This window comes from Trachurus japonicus, chromosome 9, assembly GCF_045865225.1.
Source record: "Trachurus japonicus isolate A0001 chromosome 9, Traja_1.0".
NCBI lineage: Eukaryota > Metazoa > Chordata > Actinopteri > Carangiformes > Carangidae > Trachurus > Trachurus japonicus.
The window spans coordinates 37,340,810-37,359,096 of record NC_140915.1 but is presented as its reverse complement, the minus strand read 5'-3'; the positions used below and the strand labels follow the sequence as shown (position 1 = coordinate 37,359,096).

The 18,287-nt window shown below is 44.7% G+C and overlaps 1 protein-coding gene across 3 annotated transcripts in view; it reads left to right on the top strand.

The window, feature by feature from the left end:
- cux2b (cut-like homeobox 2b) overlaps positions 1 to 18,019 on the top strand; it is a 104,056-nt gene extending 86,037 nt beyond the window's left edge. For 2 of the 3 annotated variants that reach the window (XM_085787727.1, XM_085787729.1), the window contains 13 exons: positions 363 to 411; positions 1,120 to 1,224; positions 2,248 to 2,439; positions 2,563 to 2,621; positions 2,724 to 2,772; positions 2,985 to 3,084; positions 3,716 to 4,345; positions 6,828 to 6,929; positions 7,560 to 8,392; positions 10,720 to 10,885; positions 10,982 to 11,287; positions 12,073 to 12,625; positions 14,073 to 15,097. In XM_085787727.1, the coding sequence (XP_085643853.1) occupies positions 363 to 411; positions 1,120 to 1,224; positions 2,248 to 2,439; positions 2,563 to 2,621; positions 2,724 to 2,772; positions 2,985 to 3,084; positions 3,716 to 4,345; positions 6,828 to 6,929; positions 7,560 to 8,392; positions 10,720 to 10,885; positions 10,982 to 11,287; positions 12,073 to 12,625; positions 14,073 to 14,886 (3,958 nt within the window). In that variant the 3' untranslated portion in view covers positions 14,887 to 15,097. Of the gene's footprint in view, positions 1 to 362; positions 412 to 1,119; positions 1,225 to 2,247; positions 2,440 to 2,562; positions 2,622 to 2,723; positions 2,773 to 2,984; positions 3,085 to 3,715; positions 4,346 to 6,827; positions 6,930 to 7,559; positions 8,393 to 10,719; positions 10,886 to 10,981; positions 11,288 to 12,072; positions 12,626 to 14,072 lie in introns of all 3 variants that reach the window. The other variant, XM_085787728.1, reaches the window with a different exon arrangement.
- The last annotated feature ends 268 nt before the right edge of the window (positions 18,020 to 18,287 follow it).

Here is an 18,287-nt window from a genome sequence, read left to right as displayed (position 1 = left end):
GAATGACACGCAGGAAAGGGCTGCCCGACGTGGGATTCGAACCGGGGCCGCCTGCCGTGAGGGCTGTAGCCTCAACATGGGGCGGCCGCTCTAACCACATGTACATATGGTTTAAATCAGTTGTTATAAGTCACAGCTGGTGTGATTCAAGACCTAAAAGTCATTATATCTGAAGTTGCTAAACTATATAATGATGAATCTACTTTAGGCTATTGGACATGTTTGAGTTTCATTTTGCGATGCGTTATGTAATCAACAATATGTGCAGCAATCGTTGGTCTTGATTTTGTGTGTTTGCCTTTGATCAGAAAGTCAGAATGTGTCTGAGTCTGGGGGCGTCCCTCTGTCTCCGTGTGTTGCAGGGCGGTGGAGGTCGACGCCATCATGGCCAATCTGGAGAAAGCAAACCAGGTGAGTACAGTGAAGTCTTCCTCTGCACCTCTCTGATTGAGATGCTCCTTCGTTAAGGTAATCACTCCTGTAATCAAGCCTCGGCTTTAATTAGACTCCCTCCGTCCTGGTCTCCCCCCCTCCCTCCCTCCCTCCATCCCACCCCTCCCTCATCTTCCCCCCCTTACACCTTCCCTCCCCTGAGCGTGTGATTAGCGAGTGTAAACCTGAGCCCCTGTCGGTGGGCGCGCTGTGGCAGCACGGCTCCACTCAGCAGAGAACAGGAGACTGCCGCGCACGATTGATGCTGGAGCGCTGAACGCCGGGGTTCTTAGTTATCTCATTGCCTTGATTGCTTCCTATCCTGGTGATGCCTCTTTTCTTTTTGCTCCTTTCTTCTATCCCTCTGCTTTTCTCTCCAACACTCTTACCCCCCCCCCCCTCCTCACTCTGCTGCTCTCTGCCAGCAGCTCGCAGATAAATGTTCTCAAAATGAATCATTAATTAGCCGGCCGGGTGTGACAGAGCAGGTAAACAGTTTGGGGAATAAAGTGGGCCGACTAAACAGTCCCCTCAGCAGAATAAACTGGAGGCTGCTCGCGGGCCCTGATCAGATTTCAGCTCGGTTTTTAAAATTTCAGCATAAGGACACCTGCTTTGATTCATGTGTGTGTGTGTGTGTGTGTGTGTGTGTAACTGGTGCATGTGTGACGCTTTGTGTCGGCACAGAGAGCAGAGATGGCTCAGAGGGAAGTGGAGAGGCTAAAGGAGCAGTTAGCCAGCGGCCAGAGCTCCACCACAGGGAGCTGCCATCCAGCAGAGGGCACTAGCAGGGTAAGGAGGATGCAGTCACACCATGACAAGCACCTGTTTACTGAGCTGGAAGTGTTGCTCAGGTGTGGTAATTAGGTTCACTTTACTTTACTGGAGTTCTTCCATTACATTCGACTTGTGCTTCTGCTTCACCACTTTCCAGAGAAGAACATTTTACTTTTACTTCATCAAACAGCTGCAGTCACTAAACACAACACATAAGATCAGTTGGAAACAAACCACAACAACACAGTTAAAATTGATATTCTGCAGCATATTATAGTATTTACATTTTAAGTACATTTTGTAATAGAGATGGTGATGTCACATTTATTAAGTAAAAGACACTATGATGCCTGCTTTCTGTTTTGTGAAGCTTTTAGGATTTAAGTCAGTTACCTTGGTAACTCTGTTTACTTCCCTAAGACCTAACCTATTTTGTCAACGCTGCATTGACTTCTGTGATGTCTTCTCCCTCAGAGAAGTTCAATCGGTGTGGGTGGCACAAGATATGACATTTAATTCTGAGCCTGAGATTAACAAGTTATTCTTCAACGACATTCAATGGACATAGTTTCACATTTATTATTATTATTATTATTATTAACCTTTATTTAACCAGGCAAAATTGCTAAGAAAACATTCTTATTTAGGCAATGGCCTGAGGTGAAGGACCTCCTAGGGGGCAAAGGGAGAAGGGGAGCACAAAAAATACATGGGGGGGAGGAATCAAAATCAAAATCAAAATGTCATAACAGCAACACCCGTTATCCAGTACAGAACCAACACATATACAATTACAGACAGTTGAAGATCTCAAACTTGCGAGTGATGACTACCAGACAGACATTTGTTCTGCTCTGAGGTTTTAATTGGTCTGGAGGTATTGGATCTAAAACCTTACCGTACCTCATCATATCAAGTCAAACTCTTTCCACACTGCAGAGACTGTGTTTGCCCTCTTAACATTTTCTCTCACTCCCTTTATCACTTTTTCCCCTCCTCCGTCACACCCCTCATCACGTCTGCCTCTCACCCCGTCAGGAGAAGAACGAGAAGGGCGAGGTGTTGCCCTCCCAGCTGGAGGCTGCCTTGCTGGCTAAAGACCGCGAAATCCTTCGTCTTCTTGAAAACATTCGGCGGCTGCAGTTCACACTACAGGAAGTTCAGGAGACGTCGGCCAATCAGATCCTGGAGCTGGAACGCCAGCTGGCCTATAAGACAGAAGCTATTGAGGTGAGAGACAAGTGACAGCGCATGAGGAGCCTTTCCTCAGCTCTCTCTCCACTCTGATAATTACCAGCACCCTTATTAATCTATAATAAAACATGCTCCTTCTTATTCTTTTTTCCATTTCAGAGATTAGAAGCTAAACTGCAATCCCAGATTGACTACGAAGAGATTAAAACTGAACTCAGGTGATAATTAGCTTTAGACTAAAAGTGTAACTCATTTAAGAAAATGTCAATTAAATCCCAAAAAAAACTTGACCTTCGCTGCATTTTTGTTTCTGTCTGTAGTATCCTAAAGGTAATGAAGCTAGCCTCGGCAAATGGCGGCACATCTCAGGTACACCCCCCCCCCCCCGGCAACACACAAGTTTCCTTAGTAGAGTTTTGGTTTCCTCTTATTCTCAGAGAAGAAAAACTACAGCAGTGCCATTGAATGCCTCACTGATCGTCATCCATTATAAGGTTATCTGCAGCTGCTGTAATTGATTAATCGAAAATTAACAGCTCTTGTGTGTGTGTGTGTGTGTGTGTGTGTGTGTGTGTGTGTAGGAGTCTGCCAAGGCTGCAGAGGCTCTCCTGCTGGATAAAGAGGCCTTTCTTCCATCTCACAAGTACCTGGTGGAAAAGACTCGGATTTTGCACAGCAATGGTAAAAAGAACATCATGTTTCATGGTTTGTCCACATTCCATGTTTAAAGGGATAGTTCAACATTTTGGCAAATTGTCCCATTGCAATAATTCCTATAGCTGCTCAGAGCTACGCTACGGAGACTAATGGGATTTCTTGGTTTCCCTCATCAAACTCATCAAATACACAATCCAACAACGCTCTTGTGGACAAGTTGTGACCTGCACATTCACCACGCTATGAGATAATAACACAACGTTACCACACAGAGTTGTTTTAGAGGTGAATGCAGAGACTGCTTGCTGAAAAACTGTCCCTGGAGGCAACGTGCATCAGCAGTTTTACATGAAAAACCTTGAAAACAACTCCGTCTCGTGACGTTCCGTTATTATCTCATAGCGTGGTGAATGTGCAGGTGCTATGTTGAACTATCCCTTTAAACTGTTAACATCTCAGGTTTCTGGAGTTTAAAGAGGCGGCGAGTTTTGTCATCTTCTAAAAACTGCCCGTAGCTCGCTGATTACTTTGCGCTCATTGGTCAGGCTGGATCGATCTCAGGAGTCAATGTTTTTCAGAGTCGAGTCTCTTTGTATAAACTGAGCCTCATGTTGCCGTCTGACCGCAGACTCAGCGTGTGTTTCCCTCTCACCAGATGACGACCAGTCTGAGGACGCAGGAAGGGAGATGGGCCGACCGCCCGGCTCCCACTCCTCCTCCTCTCAGGCGGACGGCCGTGCCTCCCCCAGCCCGGGCCCCCCCACCCTGGACAGCTCCTCCTCCAGCCACGACCTCCCCCGCCCCTTCTCCGTGTCACCTTGCTCCGGGGACCGGCTGTCGGGGGACCACATCCTGCACAAGCAGCTGCTTTCCCCACACTTTAAGAAGGAGGGCCTCATGGCTTTTCCCACAGCCCTCTATGCAGCCAAAGTTGCCCTCATGTCAGCGAATCAAGGGTCGGCGGGGGCGGGCAGCGGCGACGCCGGCCTGCCCAGCGACCAGTCGGAAAGCGGCAGCTCGACCGCGGGGGACGAGGACCAACTGGACACGGCGGAGATCGCCTTCCAGGTGAAGGAGCAGCTGCTCAAGCATAACATCGGCCAGCGTGTGTTCGGCCACTACGTGCTGGGGCTCTCCCAGGGCTCGGTCAGCGAGATCCTGGCGAGACCCAAACCCTGGAGGAAGCTGACTGTGAAAGGCAAAGAACCTTTCATTAAGATGAAGCAGTTCCTGTCGGACGAGCAGAACATCCTGGCACTCAGGACCATCCAGGTCCGCCAGAGAGGTGAGTGGAAGAGACAGCGACAGGACAGCTGCACAGCTCCGACCTAGAGGAGGCAGCGTGAGTTAGCAAGTTGTTGAGATTTTAAACAAGTCCCCCTCTTAACCACATTTTCTAAACCACTGGCTCGGAATTGAAAGCCGGTGTGAATTAAGTATCTGTGAAGTGTCATTCATATTCATCCACTACATTCATCTACAGTGACAGTTAAAGCACAAGGCTGGAGATATTTTACATGTTTCTTTTTTTCGTCAACAAATCCCACGAAAAGATCAGAACTAACCATGAGTTTATAGCTAACATTTAAAATGTTTGTGACCAAAGCCTGGTTTCATCTCGCTCCTCTGTGCCACAGAGTCCAACAGCACGACAGCAACAATCTGCAAACAGTAACAGACCTACAGAGGGAAACTTCCTGAGCCATCAAAGGGAAACGACCTGTAAATGAGTTAGTTAGTTTCAGCTTCAGTTTATTTCAGACATGTTAAAAGAAATAAGAAATAATACAGTAATGCACAGACATAACAAATAAATACTTTACAAAGACAACATCATAACAGGGTTCCTACAGCTTAAGCCAAGTTAAATTTAAGACTTTTTAAGACTTTTTTAAAGCCACTTGAAATGAAATTTAAGACCGACTTCATAATAAACACAAATGCAGAAAAAAACAAAAAAAAACACCACATCAATTACAAGGTAAAGGTAAAGTGACTGCTACATGAACATTGGATTGTGTCTCTTTCCAGCTGTCCTTTCAAAATAAATGCATAAAAAGTCTGAAAAAAAAACAAAAAACACTGACTCGGGAGCTGGTGACGGCCGCCACTAACTTCTCTATGTCGGAATGTTACCAATTGTTTTGAGATTTGAGACTAATTACAACCATAAAATACCACTTACCATGTGTTAACATTTTTAAGACTTTTGAAAAATTGATTTAAGACATTTTAATGCCAATTAGGGCCTTGTTTTTAGATTAATGAATTCAATGCCTTTTAAGAGTTTTTAAGGATCCGTAAGAACCCTGTCATAAATTAGCTATCAAGCTTCCTTGTCATGATAATCTATACAATAAGTTAATTATTAAATGTATTTAGCTGGATTTATTCTAATATATTATCACTAATCTTTATCTCTGTAATATATAGGCATATACATACATATACAGTAGAAGAACTCCAACCTAAACAACCCAAAATGACTTGCTGCTATTGTGCTTTTTATTTTTTTTGTAAATGTTTTTATTGCCTTACTGTGTTTTTATTGAGTGTATGTAAAGTGATGAGCCCTGTCAAAGACAAATCTCTGCTACCCTTTGGGGCAGACAATCAATCAATCAATCAATCAATCAATCAATCAATCAATCAATCAATCAATCAATCAATCAATCAATCAATCAATCAATCAATCAATCAATCAATCAATCTATCTATCTATCTATCTATCTATCTATCTATCTATCTATCTAAGACATATACAAACACATATACAAAGACAAACTGAAGGTAACACCAACAGAGCAACAAATAAAACAAAGTGGGTAAATACCCAAATAAATAATAATAAGCACCTTGTGGTTGTCAAACCCCCTCATTCCTGTACATATTGAAAATAATTTATTTGAACTGGATTATGTTTGGGCATGCTTTTAGTAACCCCACATTCAAACTGTTCCATAGTGGCAGGATGAAGGAAATGGATGATATACTGGAGCGATTCTTTCAGACTCCATCACCATCACTTTGACTCAGTGTCTAGTTGTTTTAGAAAAATTGAGTATTTCAACTTAATAAAACTCTATATAACCACACTATTAAAAATATATATGACAACATTTTCAGTAGAAATAATTGGTCTTGGTCTTTTCATGGTATTTGTTGACAGTAACATAAATAAAGAAGAACACCAGGCTTGGGCTTTAGGTTAAAATTGAATCAGCAAATATAAACCAACGGTCATGAGCTGCCAACAGTTTGGGAAAACTTGAGCCTTCGTCTTTGTTTTGTCCTGAGAATAGTAGTTGACTTAACCTGGTTAAACAGGTGTCGTCATATTGAGCTTTTTAAAAAGCGTGTTTGAGAGTGTTTCGGGCGTTTGGGAGTATATGAAGCTGTGATGGAGCTGTAACCTTTCTGAGCAGATGTAATCACCCCGTCTTGTTTTGGTGGCTTAGCTCTTGGACCTGTGTGCGTTTAAACCTTCTAATCTACTTGGACCTCATCCTTGACTCTTCTCAGCTTCCTCTGCCATGTTTGTAGTGTTACTTTTAAACTTTGTTTTCTCCCTAGATTCACAGCTTTTGAAAGTTGAGCTTCCCGTATACTGCAACCTCAGACAGCACGCGCTCAAAGGCAGCCATTGATCTACCAGTCAAAAGCAAAGCCTTGGAACTGCTCTCTGATCAACCATCCCACTCACCCCCCTCCTCCCTCCTCTCTCCTCTCGCTCTATCTCTATCTCTTTCTGTTACCCTCTGTGGCAGGGAGCATCACTCCGCGCATCCGAACTCCTGAAACTGGGTCAGACGACGCCATTAGGAATATCCTGGAGCAGGCCAAGAAGGAGATCCAGTCCCAGAGGGGAGGTGAGGATGGAGCTGTGAATCATAAGTCATAGCTAAAAGCCATACTGATTGATTTTTTAAATATTTTAAATGACAATGATGCACATTGTATTTATTAAAGCGATAGTTCAACATTTTGGCAAATTTGCCTATTGCCGTAATCCCTATAGTCTCAGGGGTAGATTCATTACCTTTAATTGTCGGTGCAAGCTGTTTTTAGATTGGCAGGGCAGAGAGGCGAGCTCTGCACGGTGCACGGTACTTTCGCCTTTCTGTCCTCAAACTCATCAAATACACAATCCAACAACTCAAAAACGCAAGTAGTTCTGAGTATTTGCTTCATGTATCGTAATGTTACATACATACAGGTCACAACTTGAGTTGTTGGATTGTGTATTTATTTAGTTTGATGAGGGAAACGTGAAAGTACCATGCGCCTCCGTTGCGTTAGCTGAGCAGCTCATGGCTCTGCCCCGCCAATCTCAAAATAGCTTGCACCGACAATTAAAGGTAATGAACCTACTGCTATGACTATAAGGATTATGGCAATAGGTGAATTTGCCAGAATGTTGAACTATCCCTTTAAGCATCTGAAGTGGAGGGGCGATTTGAGTGTACATCAGTGTCAACATGTAGCTGTCACTCTTTCAGGCGACGGCAAGTCGTCTCTGAGCAGCTCGTCGGGCAGAAGCAGCAACGGCGCGGGCACCAGCTCGGACGACACCATAAAGGGCATCCTGGAGCAGGCCAGGAGGGAGATGGAGGCCCAGCAACACGCCCTGATGGAGATGGAGGTCTGCGGCAGGGCCTCCACCGCCAGCTCGGGACCACAGGTGGAGCGTCTGGGGCCCCCGGAGCGCTCCAGGAGCCTGTCTTTACCCATCTCCATCAAGCAGGAGGAGGGGGGGTGCATTAACATGTGCATGGCCAACCCCATCAGCAGCCCCCAGACCCCCCTCAGCGTGCTCTCCCCGGCCGCCTTCGTCCAGAACATCATCCGCAAGGTCAAGTCGGAGATCGGCGAGGCCGGCACCTACTTCGACCAGCACTGGTCGCACGAGCGGGGGGCCATGGTGCTCGGCGCCAGCTCCCGGCCCTTCACCTCCGTCTCTCCGTCCCTGTCTTCCTCCTCCTCCGGCCCCTCCGCCCTGCCCCGGCCGTGGCCCCGCCTGGAGAACGGCGAGTGCCTCCCCAACAGCGAAGAGGCCTCCGCCGCCGAGGACGAGCTGGTGCTCAGCCGGCCCGTGGAGGTGAAGGTGGAGTCGGACACGTCGGTAAGCGGCGAGTCCCCGGGACCCGGCCCGGGACGTCTGTCCTACTACCCGGCCTACATCCCCCGCGCCCTCAAGCCCACCGTGCCGCCGCTGACCCCGGAGCAGTACGAGATGTACATGTATAGGGAGGTGGACACCATCGAGCTGACCAGGCAGGTGAAGGAGAAACTGGCCAAGAACGGCATCTGTCAGAGGATCTTCGGCGAAAAGGTCAGATTCTCTACAAAACTCTTTCACTGCAAAAACAAACAGCGAGGAAATTTGTTCAGCAAGACATAAGAACACTGATCCACAGCATAATAAGAATGGTAATATATTATAAATAATAAATATTCCACTATTGACAATGTATGAGTGTAGAATTCAGTTCAGCTCCACACACACGGACTGACTCATCCCTCCTGGTTTCATCTTAACACAACCTGAAATATTAGACTGAGGTTACCTAAGTCAACACTAAACACATTTTAGTTATTCCAGTAAATAAAGTACCCCCATCAAACATTCAAATCACCCACGTGAAAAAGTAATTGACTCTTTAAAAACCTCATAACAAGTCGCACCACTTGTGCAGCCCCGAAGCTCGGTATAATTTCATAATAGAGATTCACATCAGCGGCTCTTTACGGAGAAAGATGCATTTGTGGGTTTTTATGTACCGACGGCTTCAGAATCAGTCCCACCACTGACTCGCTGAGCTCAAGTCAAGATGTAGTCAAGGCCACACTGAAAGTTTAATTTTTGTTTTCAGCCTTTCAGATCTATTAGCTCTGGGCCAGATGACTGGACTCGTCTCTTTTAGAAGTGTTTGGCACCGGGCAGAGGTCATGATTCCCACCTCCAGCTGTCGGTACCATGATCGTTAGCCATCCCAGCCGTGTAGAAACACAGGGTGAAATGTTGCATTTAGCTTTTCGTCACGTACACCAGAACCTTTGTCGTCTGAGGTGTTCCACTTTTTTTTTTTCTTTTTTTAAATGTTGTCTGCATAGAACACGATCCTGACACCCCCCAGGTGCTTCTCTGTAAAAGCTTTGCTGTTCTCCTTTAGAAACTCTTTTTTCACACTGTTCTAATTGTGCAGAGCCTCGGCACTGGACAGTGTCGATAGCTGAGAGCTGGATGTTCTCTTCCGATCCTTGATGACTTCCTGGATGAGTTGTTGCTGCTCTCCTGGAGAGCCTTCGGGAGGCCGACCACATGTTTACCATCACACAGTATTCTCCGTGTAGATATCTCTCCCTGTGGTGCGCCGGGGTTTTTTTTCTCGTGAGCAGATTTTCAACAGCTCATCTCTTCTGGAATTTCCTTTGTGGCACCAATTGCTTGTAGGAATTTAGTGGTGATTAGTTGCTGTGGTGAGTTTGATGGTGAGATTCATTATAAGTATTGAAATGTCTTTGTTCAAACATCTGCAACTAGTTCTCAGCAGAATGTTGTAACAAAGGGCGAATACTTAAAACATCAGTTTAATTAGTTGTCAGATGTGTTGTCCTGACATCACAGGCTCCACTTAACACGATAAATGTGGGAAAATTCACTGTGACAAATCAGGAAACATTGTATTTTATTTGCATTCGTTCCTTCCTGCTGGATATTATCTATCGGCCCTGTCAAGTCAGAAAATGTGCTTTTATTTCCATGGATGCTTTCCCAGGCTCCTCTCTGATTTGTCTGTTGAGCTAATTGTCCAGCTTTTACCTTCACAGTGAAGGGGAGTTATATTTGTTAGTACTTGACTTCTGTTTTTTTGTAAAAAATACTCACACTTGGCTCCATTAAGACCTTTATTGAGCAATAAAATCTGCTCTGAAATTTAACTAAACCATTAAGAAAGCCTAATAACCCATTTGCCAAAATAAAGGTTCCTATCTATGGCCATTCTCTCAGTAAATTACATCATAATCAGCTGATCAGCTGATGATCGATGCATGTTTTTTTTTCACCTACATAAATTGTGCTGCAAGTTGAGTTTAAACGCTACGTTGAGCTCTCAACACAAACATCTGCGGTGTGCTGCTTCCACCTAGTGGTCGTTGGCTGGAAGTGTATCGATGAAACCACGGCTGTGGTTTACAAGTCGTCTTTTTTCTTCAGAGCGCTCTTGACTGGGCCAGATGACCCGGAAGTGTCTGAGCAGCAGGCTAAATATAGAGCCGCTCAAAATTTCACATTAATGAGAGAAGGAGGCTCAGCGCTTCCTCCCTTATCTGCTTCAGCAGAGGAAACACAACTCCTTACTGCATCAGCATTTCAAATGAAGCAGTCCTACATAGATGTGAAAACATCAGAGCAGCTGTTTTATGCGTATGAATAGATCTGAAATAAAATATGTATATACACTGATGATTCATGTAGATGTTTGGTGTAAGTTGGTCAAAGAAATAACATTTTCTATCAAGGAAAAGTGGTTAGGAAAGGAGATTATTTTGACTTTAAGATTTTGTCAAGAGCAAAAATATTTTCATGATGATAATTGATAACTGATATTAGCTCAGTAGATGTTTTTTCACATCATATCAACCTGTTTTTGGCAGGTGCTGGGGCTTTCACAGGGCAGTGTGAGCGACATGCTGTCCCGGCCCAAACCCTGGAGTAAGCTGACCCAGAAAGGCAGGGAGCCCTTCATCCGCATGCAGCTGTGGCTACTGGACCAGCTAGGCCAGAGCCTCAGCCAGCCCCCCAACCAGGGCCACGCTCAGGGTAAGGCTGCAGCCCGTAACACAACACTCACCTCCACCTCCAAGAATCCTACTACTAAAGGCTTGACTGACTTCCTGTGATGTTTCCCTCCTCCAGATAAAAGCCCAGTGACCGCCCACTCCTCACCCTCGCCACCCCCCAGCCCGGCAGAAAGCCACTCCAGTCCTCTGGCCGAGCCTGTCAGCCTCTCCCTGGAGAGCAGCAAAGAGAACCAGCAGCCCGAGGGCCTCGGCCTGGGGCTGCCCCCGCATCCAGAGGGGGGGAAGTCCACCCCCAGCCTCATGGCCCTGCATCAGCCCACAACCCCGCTGGGCATCCAGGAGCTGGTGGCCATGTCCCCCGAGCTGGACACATACGCCATCACCAAGAAGGTCAAGGAGGTGCTAACAGACAACAACCTAGGTGAGTTAAAGTTCACAGTGTGGAGGCTGAGCGCACACTTATGAAAACAGACACAACTCCTACACACTGATTCTCATTCACAGATGAGTTATTAGCAGGAGAGCCTTGAAAACAATGTTGCAAAAGCAGTGAAATAGAATTTAGACAATTAAATAACACAGGAAAATGAATAGGAAACAACTCCAAGGTCTATGCTTATATAAATTTAAAGGTCCAGTGTGTAATATGTGGGTAAAACCGTGATATCTAGCGGTCAGATTCTAGATTGCAGCACTCCTCCCATCGGCAAAGTGACGGTGGCCTCCGAGGACAAAAAAACTTGTTTACCACGACTGGGTAGACTGGGATGATGAGGTGAAGATCTAAACCATTTTACGATATGTCAGCTGTTTCCTACTCCTTCGTCTTCGTTGGTTTATTTATGAACGTGAAACTCGTGAAACGTGCTCTCTGGTTGGCTGGATTTTCCATTTGGGCTGCCGTAAAAACATGGCAGTGCAAGATGGCGACACTCTCTAAAGCAAAACCCTTGCTATATGTATATAAACAAAGAATTATAAGGCTAAGAAAACCAAACAAATGTTATTTTATAGCGATTATACACTTATACAAAGATATTCATGGGTAGTATATTCAGATTTTGCCAATAAACCCTAAATGAATATTACACACACTTTAATCATGCACTTATTTTACTGTATATTATATGCATGTGTTTGTGTCTGTCAATCCACTGTCCCTCAGGTTGTGGCATGATGTTATGGAGTGTTTTTGTGTCTTCACAGGCCAGCGTCTCTTTGGAGAAACCATCCTGGGCCTGACTCAAGGCTCTGTGTCAGACCTGCTCTCCAGGCCCAAACCTTGGCACAAACTGAGCCTGAAGGGCAGGGAGCCGTTTGTCCGCATGCAGCTGTGGCTCAATGATCCCCACAATGTCGACAAGCTGAGGGCTATGAAGAAGATGGAGAAGAAAGGTGAGTGTAGTAAAGATATCTTGAAGTACGAGTTGGAGAAATTGTCTGTGTTTTTGTGGCTTCACACCACTCATGTCTTCTGTCCAGCCTATCTGAAAAGGAGGTACGGGCTGCTGAGCACCGGCTCGGACAGCGACTCGCCCAGTACTCGCTCCGAGTGTGTGAGTCCCGCCTTGGTCTCGCTGGACCTGTGCCCCTACAGCCAGGTGAAGAAGCCTCGGGTGGTGCTGGGGGCCGAGGAGAAGGAGGCCCTGAGGAAGGCCTACCTGCTGGAGCCCTACCCCTCTCAGAACACCATCGAGATGCTGGCCTCCCAGCTCAACCTCAAAACCAACACCGTCATCAACTGGTTCCACAACTACAGGCCAGTGCACTGACCTTTGTGTTCTCATTACTTCTGTGCACGCACTTTAAAGAGATAGTTCAACATTTTGGCAAAGTGGCCCATTGCCACAATCGCTATAGTCATAGCAGTAGGTTCGTTACCTTTAATTGTCGGTGTAAGCAATTTTTAGAACGGAGGAGCAGAGCGGCAGGCTGCTCAGAGCTATGCTATGGAGGCTAAGGGAATTTCTTGGTTTTCCTCATCAAACTCATCAAATACACAACCCAACAACTCCAAAAGGCTGTTGTGGACAAGTTGTGAGCTGCACAATCACCACGCTATGAGATAATAACACAACGTTACGAGACGGAGCTGTTTTAGAGGTAAATTCATGCAAAACCGCTGATGTGCGTTGCGTTCAGGGACAGTTTTTCAGCAAGCAGACTCTGTATTTACCCTGTATTTACCTCGAAAACGGCTCCGTTTCATAACGTTCCATTATTATCTCATAGCGTGGTGATTGTGCAGGTCACAACTTGTCCACGAAAGCGTTTTGGAGTTTTGGGATTGTGTATTTGATGAGTTTGATGAGGGAAACCAAGAAATTCCTTTAGCCTCCGTAGCGTAGCTCTGAGCAGCCTGACGCCCCGCTCCTCCGTTCTAAAAATAGCTTACACCGACAAATAAAGGTAACGAACCTACTGCTATGACTATATCGATTATGGCAATGGGCCAATTTGCCAAAATGTTGAACTATCCCTTTAAAGAGATAGTTCAACATTTTGGCAAAGTGGCCTATTTCCATAATCCCTATAGTCACAGCAATAGGTTCATTACTTTTAATTATCAGTGCATGTTGTTTTGAGATCAGCGGGGCAGAGACGCAAGCTGCTCAGCGAACACAATGGAGGTGAACGGTACAGGTCCCCTGTCCCTCAAAACTCATCAAATACACAATCCAACAGCTCCAAAACACTCTTGTGGACAAGTTGTGACCTGCACATTCACCACACTATGAAATAATCATGTATAATTATGTAACATTACGACACACGAAACAAATACTACTTGCGCTTTTGAAATCACTCCTTCCAGCAGCTGTGTCTGGAATGTAGTTCCGGCTACGTATTTGCCTTGAAAACAACTCTGTTTCGTAACGTTACATTATTATTTCATAGCGTGGTGAATGTGCAGGTCGCAACTTGTCCACCAGAGCGTTTTGGAGTTGTTGGATTGTGTATTTGATGAGTTTGATGAGAGACAGGGAATCTGTACCATTCACCTCCATTGTGTTCACTGAGCAGCTTGCGTCTCTGCCCCGCTGATCTCAAAACAACCTGCACCGATAAAAAAAATGTTGAACTACCCCTTTAAGCTGCGACTGAACGCTGGAAATGTAAATAGGAAAAGTAAACTTATACTGTAAGTCCTGACGTTGAGTGTTTGCATTTAAGTGCCTGTCTGACAAGCCAGTGTCTGTGTGCAGGTCCAGGATGCGGCGGGAGGTGCTGATGGAGGGTCTGCCAGACAACGACACAGACGCTGAGCACCACAGCTACTCACCCTCAGTGACGCGGAGCCCCCACTCTGATGCAGAAGAGAGGAGGCTGCAGAAGCCCTCAGGACACATCCACTCCAGCCTTCCTCTTAACGCCAACACCGCACTGCCTCATGTCAAACAGGAGGCAGTAGACAGGGAGGACGAGGGGGAGGAGGGGAAGGAGGGCTCCGTCAAACAGTCAAGAGTTCAGTGTTTTTCCACAGCGGTACAATTCCCACAGCTGAAAACCGAGCACGAGGACTCCATCGCCGGCTGTCGCGAGAGCCACTTGGCCGGCCAGGGCCTGAGGCACGACGAGGGGATGAGCAGCCAAGCTCAGGGGCTCTACCCCGGTGCCGTCTCCATAGACGGACCCCAAAGAGCCGGTCAGTCCCGGCACGAGGGGGAAGACGCGGGAAAGTCGCCCGTGGACCCGGTCAGCTTCAAGGCCTCGTCAGAGCCCTGCCGCAGCAGCCTGGAAGTCTCCCTGAACTCCCCCTCCGCTGCATCCTCGCCCGGCCTCATGATGTCAGTGTCGCCCGTACCTTCTTCCTCCGCTCCCATCTCGCCCTCGCTGCCCAACCCGCCCTCGACGAGCACCAATCACAGCCTGGACCCTAATCAGCTCCCTCCCTTCCAGGGCCCCAAACTTAACAGAAGCACTCAGAGACGCAATGAGAAAATGGCCAACCTCAATAACATCATCCACAGGTTAGAGAGAGCAGCCAATCGAGAAGAAACACTGGAATGGGAGTTTTAATCGCCCCCCCCTCTCCCCTCCTCGTTACTTGTATCTAGTCCTGATGACCCTCGTGGCACAGGAGCGTCTCAGATAGAATCTTCCTGAAGACTTTGAATGGAGCCTGGCTCCTTGAAGGCCTGTCCTCTCAGACTGATGATAACTCATAGGAAACAGGAACACAGAGCTAAACACATGGCTGAATTCCCTGCAAGAACTAAAAAGTTGAAAAAAAAAAGGTTTATAAATGTGTATTTGTTTTTTGTTTTTGATAATGCATACTACTTTGAAATATATGTGACAGCATTAGCTGTTGTTTTACCTTTTGGACTTGACATGAAGACTTTTGCAGCTATGGTGTCATAAAATGTACACTGAAGTTCTGTAGATTGCCACTGGGTGAGATTAAAAAAAGACCCCTGTCTTAAGCCATTAAAAGCACTATAACTATTTGAAAAGAGACATTGACCAAATTTGCTACTTTTTGAATAGCAATTTTTCAGATTTTGTCTGTAAGACTGGACAGTTTAAGTCAAGTAACATGAAATCCTAATACTGACTGAGGGATAGTCCTTTAAGACTCTAAATATTCAACATCTTGTATGTACTTAGTTTCTTGGTGATATGTTTTGAAATATTTGTAACTCACACGTATAAAATGTGGTTGTACATGTTATAGAATTGTCTGCAATAGCCTTCTCTAAACCTGATGTAGCATGGTACTCACCTGACCCTGTTATCCTCTGTAGTTAGTCACCTGTGATTATACTTGAGCGAAAACAAGAGAAAAAAAGTTGAAAACCCTGCAAAAAATAAGAAAAAAGTAAACGTTAAATCTAATAAGTAGAGTACTTTTAGTGTTTTGTTTTCTTTTTATTTCGAATAATCCTTGAGGTTTACAGTTTAGGGCCCTTGTGCTTTTTGGTAGTAAGTGAAACATTCACTACACATGAGCACAGTTTACACAATTTCTTTCAGACTTACCTCTCTGACCCTCTAAAGGCACTGGTTCTCAGACTGTAACGGGCCAAGACACAGGACACCTGGTTTACCTCAGATTATGTTGATGCACATCATGCTATGACCATGCGTTTCATTCTTATACATGAACATGACCACACTTGTTTGAATCAATGGAGGGAGAGGACTTGTGTCAGACGTGCAGAGATCAAACACGAGTTCGAAAGGAGTGAAAATCTGTCTTTTACAAAGAAAATGCTGCTGTTTGAACAGATAATGATTCCTGTGTATTGTGCTCCTCCTGACCTGATTGGGTGCACTTCCTCAAAATGAGTCAAGTACTGTAGCTTGAATAATGTGTATTTGACCAGACACCTCAAAAGCTCTATGTACTAGGCTGGTGATCAGCTGGGCTGTTGGATAAGAAAACGGCTGCCAAGGTTGACACTTGATACACACAGTATGACCTCTCGTATGAATCGACATGAAAACATTCAATCTGTAATTATGCTATATTCAAGGACACAAAAAGCTACAGGTACCCCTTCATATTATCTTTGACCACTTGTGTATTGTGTCTGTAGAAGTTTCTTTGTCATGCTTGCAAGATGTTCTTTATGTATTTTGCCTCTATTTTATACTCAGAACAGTTAACTAGATATTCAATACCTCGTGTATGAACTACTTACGGCACTTAGATTTTGATAATTGTGAGGACTCAAGAAAATTTCAAATATCAACATTATCCTAACTTAGTGTCCACAAGTCTTTGCCTTTACTGTATCGTTGAAGTTGGTAGTAAACACTTGCACATGTCTACATAGTTCAGAGGACTTGGATTGTATTATGTAGAGATATATATTACACATTTACTAAAAAAAAAATATCTTACATTCTTGGAACAAAATGTGCTGATTATATTGAAATAGAGTGTACAGATTTAATAAACCAAACCCATTCAAGCCAGTTCTGGTCTGGCAAGCTTGCCCACGTTTTAGACCTTCTCTCAGGGTAGTCTTGCTTTTTAAAGCTTTACTGAAACAGTTGCTCTCATCAGTGGTGGTGACTATGATAAACATTATGTGGTGTAGAGAATGACTCCATTATATATTAGATGGGCCTGTGGAAGTTGTAAGTAAATGGGGAATTGCAACTTTCACAGAAAGCAATGGTTTGGTGGAGAATTGTTGTTATGTGATTCATTACACAGACATGTCAAAGTACAGTGTAGATTGGAACTACCAGGATGAGGCTAATTAAATGGGTTGCATTTTTGAGATCTCTCTAAAATACTGTTCTTGTTTTCTCTCGGAGCCACTGAAGATTTTCTCTCTCTGGTTTTCGTACCACCATTTTTTGTGCATAATATACTGTATGATTAGAAGTGACATTTCTTCCATTGAAATTTCATTGTCTTTCATGGTAACATGGGCATATGATTGCAAAACAAATGTATTTAGCCAGACCATTATCTCTTCATGTAAAGTTCATCTCATGTTTTTGCATGCAAAACCATCCTGGTCTCATGACAAGGGGATAGACTGCGTTTTTGTGTTGTTGTTCTTGCACAGGGACATTGACTCAGCACTTAAACTCTTTTTACATTTAGTGAAGTCCATGCATGATGCAGCTGTTAAATCTGGCTCTCACAAAGCCATCATGAATCCATTCAAATCAGAACCCCCAAAAGGACACAGTAAGCATTACTTCCAGGAAAATATTTAAATCAAGGTTATTTTGTGCCATATCGTATGCCTCATGCATTATCCTCACAGGAGAAATGTCCTGTGGTTATGTGTGATCTAAGAGGGGTGTGGGGCTTTTTAGTCATCAGGTTCAGAAAAAAAAGCAGAGCTTTTTGTAACAGTAGCCCTACACTGTAGATGGTTTTATTTTGTAATTGACATTTGTCACTAAATAATGAGGTAATTGGTCAGCAAAAATTTGAATGGTTGCATTCAGAGTTGATAAATAAGCATTTTGCAATCTGACGCTGAGGGTTTGTCAAATAGAAAATATTTCATTTGCAAGTCAGCTGTGAGCCAATAAAGAGAAGTGTCCTGCAGGCTTAAATATCTGTCTGAAGCCTCACATGTCAGGCTATTAAATGTTAAAGAGTGGACAAAAGTATGCCAAGCGTCTTGGAATTGAATTTGCATATGTAAGCCATCATTCAATACATAATTGTTTAAGACCCTGCTGTGTCGTGTGTTTATTTCTTTATGGTGAGGAATGACCACCCTAGGTACATGAACACACAGTGCTGATTAATGCATGCAAACAAATTCATAAACGTACTGTAGGCCTATTGTTGTGTTATATCCTTCACTATCTGCAACACTAAGCCGTTTTCACAGTTTGCTTCATTAGCAGCTTTTCGACCATTCGTGTCCATTATATTCAGTAATTATTACATCAGTTATCTGGACAGCCTACGGCACACAGTGTTTACATGGTAGTAC